Source organism: Tetrao urogallus (genome assembly GCF_951394365.1).
Source record: "Tetrao urogallus genome assembly, chromosome: 1".
In the NCBI taxonomy this organism is placed as follows: domain Eukaryota; kingdom Metazoa; phylum Chordata; class Aves; order Galliformes; family Phasianidae; genus Tetrao; species Tetrao urogallus.
This window is the reverse complement of record NC_136813.1, coordinates 17,290,952-17,300,488: the sequence shown is the minus strand read 5'-3', so window position 1 is coordinate 17,300,488 and position 9,537 is coordinate 17,290,952. Positions and strand designations below refer to the sequence as shown.

The following is a 9,537-nucleotide window of genomic DNA, read 5'->3' as shown; positions in this document are numbered from 1 at the left end:
GGCTGGGACGGGTGGTCTTAAGGGTCTCTTCCTGCTTTAACGATTCTGTGATTTTATGAAATATTCCAAGGGAGCAATCAGAGGGTGGTTAGAGGACAAGGAGCCTTTTATCTCGAGTGCTCTTTTAAGCCAAGTTGCTGTGCTTTTATCACTAATGAGCTGTGGCTTGTGTGCAGTCATATCTAGGTCTGGGCCTGGCTTGTGGCTGGGTTTACCACGAAGTCTGTGTGCCCTGGGTTGAAAGTAGCATCAGCTAGTTTCATTTTTGATTTTCGTTAATGAATTTCTGTGGTTTCTATTATCTCTTGGTCTCTGTTGCTCAGCCTGCTTGCCTTGAAATAAGGCAGGAAAAGCAGCACGGAGGAAAACTGTAGATTTAGCTCAGAGACAGAGCAACAGTGAGTCAGGCTTCAGTCTTCTGCAATGAGCTCGAAGGAAGCACCTTTGTATCCAGTTAGGGATTGCAGTATGACTATTCTAGATGGGGTTTGCGTATGTTTGCAGAACCATGATGATGTTCTTCTAGCGCACGTTCTTTGAGACTTCAGTCCCCAGGACTGCCAGTCTGGTAACTGGTGGTATAAGGACTATGTGTCACAGAGCTTAAAATGGAGCAATAAAAAAGCATGGCTTCTGATGCATCTCTAGAAGAATCCATTTTTTCATGACAGGGACACTTCTTTCAAATTACTGAACACTGGACTTCTGCCTGTGTTGTTTCGCATGCCTTTAAGTCTAACTAGGGTGAGATTACTTGGCAGACTCATTGAGTTGGTGCAAAAAGTGAAAAAGGTACAATAGAATATCTCAGTATCTAGGAAAACGGCAGTACTTTGAGGTGCATTTAAGTTACTGCCCAAAGTTATTGCAGAGATTCAGCTGTCAGCAAAAAGGGCGCTTTACAAATGGTGCTGCTTGTTGTTATGTGAATGGGGAAATAAAAGATGTCAGAAACTTCAACAAACGAGAGCATGGGTTTAATTTTTGTTTTTCTTCAGATGTTTTTTCCTTGTTCTGCTCCTCACAGCTCTTAATTGCTGTTAATGATGACTGGTGGCTTATCTGAAAAGATATCCCACTCTTGCCTGACTAAGTACTGTTTTGTATAAAGGAAAATCTGAAGTGATGATGTATGAGGAGCGATACAGTGCTGTTAAAACAAGAGGAATATGAACAATATAGAAATGCAGCAATTAGTTACTAAAGGGAAGCTGAAAACAATTTTTTTTTTTTTTTCTATCTCATATGTAGTTCTTCCTGCCGTAGACACTTTTAAAAGGAAAAAGTTGGTTTTTATCTCTACTTTCACTGAAAGAAATACTGACAAAATGCACGCTGAAGGAAAAGCTGCATTCCACTATAAAATAGTGATGATGTTTCCATAAAGGTTCAACCCCTCTCTGAGGAAGCAATCTGCCCGTCAGAAATCCTGTGAGGTGGGAGTGGGTGTATCTCCAGGAACACATGGTGAATCTGTAGAGAGAATGTGGATGTATGCCTAAGCCTGGTGATTGTTGTTGTCTTTTACAAACCCAGACAAATAGTACTGCTACTTTTATATCTGGGGGCAATGCCAAGTGCACGTAAAACTTTATTTAGAATTTGGGAAATAGGACACTCACATCAGTGAAGAAATAGTCCTCAGGAATTTGAATCCCTTTCAAAGCAAGGGCTGTTAAGCACTCTTTTTTTCCCCCCTGTAAACCTTTTCTTCAAAAATTGCAGAGGGGCCCAATTCTAGTTGGAATTCTTCAATCTTGTCATACCTTCGAGCATGACCAACCTTTCCGATGTCTTATTTTCCACAAGTGGAGTGAATTTCATGCAGAGGTGTTCTGGAGGATGATAATTCTCCATTTGCAGTTGTAGGGTAGTGAAATAGCCATGGATATTTCCAAACCTGCTTGGAAAATGGCTTGGGAGGACATAAGGGCATGAAATAGGGTAGTCATAATGTGGTCAGTGTGGGGCTGAATCCTCAATGCTCTTGTTATTTACTTAGCATATGTTTTTAATACTACATGCAGATTGGGTAGTGACCTGTTGTTTTAAAGGCTGTAGATTTTCTTACACGAGGCTTAGAGCAAACAATGTATCCTGTTGGGATATTTTTGAGTAGAAGAAAACACAATGCTTGCTGTGTTCAGACCTGCAACTGTCAGAGGTTTCCTGTTCCTGATTAGTCTTGGCCTGTTCTTGTGTCAAATCAGATATACTGTAACTCCTATCTGTCTTGGCTCTTCTGTTGCTCTCCAGTTTCCACTCTGATGTGGAGATAGGTGCTCAGAACAAAGCTGCTGGAGAGCTGCACAGGCTTTTGGGATTGTTAGACTGATCTTTTGATCCTTATTCAACTTTTTAGTAGAACTGTTGATTCTTGAAAGAGTGTGCAGTTGAAGCACTCTTATGTTTTTAATATACTGCAGTAAAATTAAAATAGCTGGAAGCTTCTTATAATAGTGAAATGAAAGGATTTCAGTTTGCCTGAGTCAGAGTTCAAAGCCGCATCTTACAGTGTGAACTCTACACTGCAGCTGTCATAATGGGAGGAGCTGTGCTCTCTCTTAAGTAACCAGTGTTCAGAATGGTTCAATTTAAGCTCTGTATTTCAACTTCGAAATAGTGCTTATCACTCTCGGTCCACTGATAATGAAGTATGACTCTCTGAAGTGTCCAATTGTAGAGGAGCACTTCAGAACAACCCTGTGAGAAAGTGAGATCTTGCTATCTCATTTAATGTCTGGGGAACTAAGGTGTGGGGTAGGTTTAAAGTTAAGTAGACAGTCTGGGAGAGTCAGCAGGTAAGTGTTGTCGCCCGTGTGCTGGCCTTCCTTGCTGAGATCAAGGGATGCTGTCTTCGGAAGATACTGATCTAATATATATTTATGAGAAGCTTCTTAGACTCCATCCCGACAATGTTGTTCTGTGTTGAAGCTGCTGCTCTCAGGCTTCTGATTTCCTTCTTTATCTCCAGCTCCGATCAAGACCAGTATGTTTTGTTTAAAGATTATCTCAGCTGAGGTACTCCTGGGTTGGATGAAGGGACATCTGCCTTCGCAGACTGCTGATCTTATACCGATATTTAGAAGCACTTTGCACTGGTGACTGCTGGTACCCTACACTGAAATTCTGATAGGAATGGAGACACTGTGAACAACCTCTGCATTTCTGTTTGGTTCCCTTAGAATAATAAATTGGACCGTAGCAGAGGAGTGTGCAGTCTTTGAATTTATATGTGCTGTGGGCCACTTCCTGACTGGATCCCTTAGATGTTCCTACAGTGCCTCCAACATGACTTTTTTGCCTTGTTAATATCCTATAGCAGTAAGTTCCACAGTGTGTACGTGAAAGCGATGCAGCTTCTGTTGTTTCTACCTTTGCTCTGCACTCTGTGGTTTGCTGAAGCCATGGATTTAACCATTGGCTAATGATTATCCGGTATACCAGTCCTTACCAGAGCAGAGCAAAAACACCTGCAAGTAGCTGTGTGCCTGAAGTGCTTGGTGGTGGTGTGATGTGGGGGGATTTTAGTGGGTGCATGCAGAATGCTGTGGTGGTTGTTCAATGCAGGGTGACAGGAACTAGTTTAAGCAGTAAGCAGTCTGGCAGAGAAGAGCTTGAAATCTGCCCAGCAGCTGGAAAACTGCAGAAATAGGTAACTATTTGTCCTGCTGTCTGGCCTTCTAACGGTGTCTGAGCCCACTGGGGGAAGAACTGTGTGCCTCTCCATGTGTTGTGTGGTCATGTAGAACCATTTCCTGCACTGCCAGCTCTTTGGGTGAGAGTAGTGACATCTTAGGATCATTTTTATCTCCTGCTGTAATAGCTGTGCTGTCCTGCTCCTCTGATTTCTCAGATGGAGGAACAGAAGGTTCAGCCAGTAGAAGAACAGATTCATGAATTTGTTTGGTTACCACAGTCTCATTTCAAAATGCACTCTAAATGCTTCATCTACTAGAGTTTACTACCTTATCTTCTGTTCTTCTCATCTTCCTCCTTTATCTTCAGTCCCTATTCCCACTGTACTTTTTTTCTTTTGTCCCAATTTCACCTGGCTTTTCATGTCTTAACTTATTCCTGTCCAATGCTTTACTTCTGAGATGAGCAAATACTGTCTACACACTGTAATTTCTGTGTGCATTTAAGTGGATTGGCTCACACAATTATCTGTAAGAGTTAGCAGCCATCAAAGGGGAGTCCTTTTCCTGCTTTTGTTTCCATTGTTCAGCCAGACAGTTAATATTTTACTTACTAGTAAGGAGGTCTGGAAAGCAAGTATTTGAAAGAAAGATAACCTGCAGTGGGGATCAGAACCCTACCTTTTTTTAGTAAACTAGGAATAAATGAGACATCACATCAGTACACAGTAAACTAGGAGTGAATGAGACTTCGCATCACTGCAGATAGCCCTGACCTGATGTCTGGATGGAGTGGTCTGTGAAGGGCCATACTCAGTTAACTTACATTCTGCTTTGGTCACTGTCTATTTATTGGATGAAAGGTGGGCACTTCAGTGGTTTATGAATTGCCTTTATCTCTCAGTAACACAGTTTAGAGTATCTAATATTGAAAGTCAGGGAAAACCAGGTCCAGAGTATCTGGGTAGGGTTTCAGCTGCTTGAATATGGCCTTGCAGTCTCAGCTGTTCTGCTCTTCAAGAACTTCACTGAGTGCAGTATCTGATCAGTGCTTATATCAGTCTCCTGAACTCCTCAGAAGTCACATGCCTTTCTGCTAGCATAAAAGCAAGTCAGGCCATGAGGGTAGAACAAGGAGGGACAAAGGTTGGTGACTAGCTCAGCAAGCAGCAGGAAGAATGGGATGGTGGCAGGTGGAGTGGGAGAGATTGCTGGAGGAGTTGGAAGGTGGGTGGGAATAGTGAAGAGGGGAATGTTTGGGTGGATATGAACGTCAAAAGGCTTTGGGAAGGAGTGGAGATGGCCCTGGGAGGGTGTCTTGTTTTACTTGCCCATCAGGTCAGATTAGGAACAGCTGTCTCTCTGAAGTGCAGTGGCTTTTTCTGCCTGCATCCAGGTACAGTTTTGTTAGGGTTGAAACATAATATGCTCTCAGAGGAGATGGAACAGTCAGGTGAATGGTGTAGTTTCACAATATCTTGAAGGAGCATCCCTGCTAAGGGCAGCACCCTCTTTTCCACTAGCTGCTCATTCTGATGCTTTGCAATGTGCAGTTTGTTTTAAAATGACACTCTTTCCAAATGGTTTGTAGTCTGTGTGCTAAAGCAGAACATGGAAATGGGTCAGGTTGGAAAAAGAAAAAAAAACAACAATGTACCAGTACTGGGAATAACTTCTAAACAAACCAGCTGGGTTCTGGGTTATAATGTACCCTCACAGTGCTGCAGAGGATGGAGAACTGCATTAGGACCAAGCAGTGATGGGGAAGTGTCTGTATCCAGCCCTGCCACTAAAGACAGGATATCCTTTAAGTACACCCTGAGGCACTTGTATTTTGGTATCTCTGTTCTTCACAGGGAGACAGGAAGTACAATTGTACATGGAAGCAAGTTCTTGGGAAGCCGTAGCAACAGAAAGGCAGCAGCATTGGTTTACAGTGAGGCAAGAAAGTATACGAAATGGGGCTCATGAGAAGGGAATATGCAGTTCCTCCTTCTCATCTTCTCATATTTATGGAGATGGCTGATTAAAGAGGGAACAATGACAGAAGATACACAAGTTGTTAGATTTAAAGAGTGGTTAGATGAGGCGTAATGCTGCAGTTCATGTGGCAACTGCCTTCGATAGGACTTAGAACTGTGGTGCATGAAGGTATTTCTAATCAGTGCTGAGGTATGTCAGCCACATCATTAGTTCCATAGTAGCAACGTGCACATTAGTAAGAGAACATGAATATCAGTAGTAAAGCTGTAACTTTTCCTCTGCTTCAGTTCTTCAGTTTGATTATATGATGATCCGGTTTAAAAAACAAAAACAAAACAAAACAAACACCTGATCTGAGCAATTTAAAATAAGATGGCAAAAAGAGGGATAGAGTCAAATATTTTAAAATCTGTTTGTAAGTATCTCTGGTGTTCAGAGTCCTTCCCGTGCTCTCGTGTGCTAACCTGCAGAGACTTTCTCTATATCCATATGCTGATGAAATATGCAGTTTATGTTTGAGAGGGAAAAAAAACCCAAAACGTGATAGGAAGGCAGCTCTGCAACCAGGACTCTTTTCAGACAGATGCAGAGGTAATATCTCACACTGCATCCCACAGGAGAGTCAGAATCGGGAAAGGTTTCTTACAGTCTCAAGGAAATCTTGCCCTTCTTCCACCTCACTCTTTCTGCTCCTGAAGTAACCCCACACAGTCATCCAAGATGACCTGGTAAAACATGTTTTCGGCAACCAGAACCTTCCAATAAGCCAGGAAAGAAAAAACCCTTTGTTCACATCATGATCAGACTTCTTCATTTTGCCAGAGCTGTCGTGTTCTTTGATGCTTTGTACTGTTGTATGTGATTCATGAATATATGTAACCATTGTAAAGCAGGGAGTTTTTGACAGTGCTCAAAATGGAAGCGTGGTGCAGCAGTTGGCTCACACTGCACAAGGAAGATAAGGAAGGTATATCTCTGCAGCTATCTCAGAGTTGATAAAAACTGAATTGCATCACAATAGATGCAGTGGGCTTTGCCAGCAGCAACAGAGCTGTTCTCTAGAACCCCCGGAGAAGTGTTTTTTGTTCATTAGTGCCTTGTGCTGCAACTGCCAAAGTAAGATGATCTCTGAGAGATGATAAAATTCACAAATTTGAGAAATCAACCTCTTGAGAAATTGCAGAGCAAAGAGGTTGAGGAGCACTTCTGCCTCAGAAGCACAAGAAATGTTTTCTTAATTTCAGAGTAACATGCAAATTACCTCTCAGTAAATTCATCGGAAGGGAGAAGGGGTGTGAAATGCTTCTTTATGCCAGCTGCAAATGCCTGTTGTGTGGATTTCTTCAGGTTCCACAAACAGTTGCAGTGTTCCTGGAGAGGTATGGGGCAGATAACAAATCAAAGCATTTTGGCTTTACAGTCATTATACTTTGAATCCCAACTACTGGAAACGCTCTTTCTGTTGCAGAGCCTCTGAGCTTCTGCTGGCCTGTCTGTGGACTTTGGCTTTCTCCCAGCTTCTGAAACTTCTCTCCTGTTTGAGGAGTAATGTACTTGTGTTACAAGGGAAGGTCATCTGGGTGGGCATGGGAATATGTCCTGTGCCTCAGTACCCTACACTGTCTTTTGTAGTTAGTGAAGAGGAATACAATTTTGGATAAACCTCATCGCGCTGATTTTAAACAAGATAAGAAAATAGAGATGAAACCTTGTCACAACCTATCCCCTCATGAAATTGTGGCTTTCTTTTCTGCAACAAGAGAGCCGTACAGCTACATCCTTAAAACTTCCTAAGGCAGGCAGTGCAGGCCTCCTCATGTAAGGCACAGAGCTTCCACAGCAGCTCCTTGAGGTCTGTCTTTATTGCTGGAATAATGTACTTTTGAAAATGTTGTTTATGCCCTGAAGCCAAAGATGTGCAAACTTGTCTCAGCTTCCTAAGTTTAGCTATTTTCTTCTCAAATGAAGTAACTAAGTGACCATGCTGGTTTTGTTTTTCAGTTTCTTTGATTTTCTGTAATTTTACAATAGAGCTTCTTGATTTTCTGTAATTTTACAATAGAGCTTCTACCTCACCACCTGCTTCTTTCTGTTCACCTTGAGAATTCCAGAGGCTCTGAGGAATCTCTCATTCTGGTTACGTTTCACCGTAACACCTACTTTGCTTTTGACTGTTGATATCATCTTCTGTTCTTTGCTCCTATTAGCAAAGCTTCTAGAAATTGTAGCTTTTAAATAAGGTCATTTTTTACCAATTTCCCTTGTCTACTTCTTACCGATGCGGATAGAAGTTTTCAGTTGCCAAATATGCCTAGCAGTCAGACAGATTCCCTTCACGTTATCAAGCAACAAAATGTCACCTGCCAATATTTGGTTACTGTGCCACTTTGACTGCTTGCCAGAAAGACCGTGTCAACAAGACGTTACCAGAGCCTATGAATTATATTTACAATGTTGCTTTTATTTTATACTGTATGCTTAATAGTATTTTTTTTCCCATTCTGATGAACCTTTTTCTTTTTGTCTTGTCTTAGGTCATACCTTTAAAACAAGACAATGGATTGGGGAGCTCTGCAGACCATCTTAGGCGGTGTAAATAAACACTCCACCAGCATTGGCAAGATATGGCTCACAGTCCTGTTCATCTTCCGTATCATGATCCTGGTTGTGGCTGCAGAGAGAGTCTGGGGAGATGAACAAGATGACTTTATCTGCAACACTTTGCAACCTGGTTGCAAGAATGTTTGCTATGATCACTTTTTCCCCATCTCTCACATCAGACTCTGGGCCCTGCAGCTGATCTTCGTTTCTACCCCTGCACTGCTGGTGGCCATGCACGTGGCTTACAGGAGGCACGAGAAGAAAAGGCAGTTCAGAAAGGGAGACCAGAAATGCGAGTATAAGGACATTGAAGAGATCAGAACCCAGAAGTTTCGTATTGAGGGCACCCTGTGGTGGACGTACACTTGCAGCATCTTCTTCAGATTGGTCTTTGAAGCAGTCTTCATGTATGCATTCTATTTCATGTATGATGGGTTCCGAATGCCTCGCTTAATGAAATGTAGTGCTTGGCCCTGCCCCAACACAGTAGACTGCTTTGTTTCTCGACCTACTGAAAAGACAGTGTTCACTATTTTCATGATTGCTGTGTCCAGCATTTGCATTCTTTTAAATGTGGCTGAATTATGTTATTTACTGACAAAATTTTTTCTCAGAAGGTCTAGAAAAGCTGGAAATCAGAAACACCACCCCAACCATGAGAATAAAGAAGAAACCAAACAAAATGAAATGAATGAGTTAATATCTGATAGCTGTCAGAACACAGTTATAGGATTCACAAGTAGCTAAGGTGGTGTCAGTGCTGGTATTCACTCTGAAAAGGGTGAATGTTCTTTGTCTAATGGCTGCAAATAAAATTTGTTATACTAAACAGCTTCTGTTGGGGAAGATTTAGATGTGTAGTGACAGGTGTCAGCTATGCACCTGTTGAGGAAAAAAAAAAAAAGGCAGCTTAAACATTTGAAAGTTATGAGGATTAAATAGGAAATTGTATTTTCCTACAGATATCCTTACAAGGATGCTCTGACAAATGCACTAGTGCCTTTGTGTGGTTCCTTGAAAACGCTATGCAACAGCAATAAGAACAAAAGTCTTTCCAAGCTAGATGTGCTAATGTTTCAAACTGTTTTGTAATAAAGATAGTTTTTGATTGTGAACAGAAAATTAAAGTATTTTTGTAAAATCTAAGATTCCATGTTACTTAAGGTGTTACAGTAAGCAACTGACTCTGCGCTTTAAGCAGGTAATTGCAGATGAACCCTGCGCTACCATATTCGTGGAGAGGAAATAGCAGTAGGCCACATCTTTACAGCTTTGCAAGCACTGCTTGAGTCTGGATGAGTAACTTGAGGCACCT

The 9,537-nt window shown here is 41.8% G+C and overlaps 1 protein-coding gene across 1 annotated transcript; it reads left to right on the top strand.

Moving 5' to 3' along the window:
* Positions 1–8,177: 8,177 nt before the first annotated feature.
* On the top strand, positions 8,178–8,969 carry LOC306957303 (gap junction beta-6 protein; the record flags this gene model as incomplete). Its single annotated transcript, XM_079548706.1, has 1 exon — positions 8,178–8,969. One exon carries the CDS (start codon positions 8,178–8,180, stop codon positions 8,967–8,969), a length of 792 nt encoding a protein of 263 aa, XP_079404832.1.
* Positions 8,970–9,537: the final 568 nt, after the last annotated feature.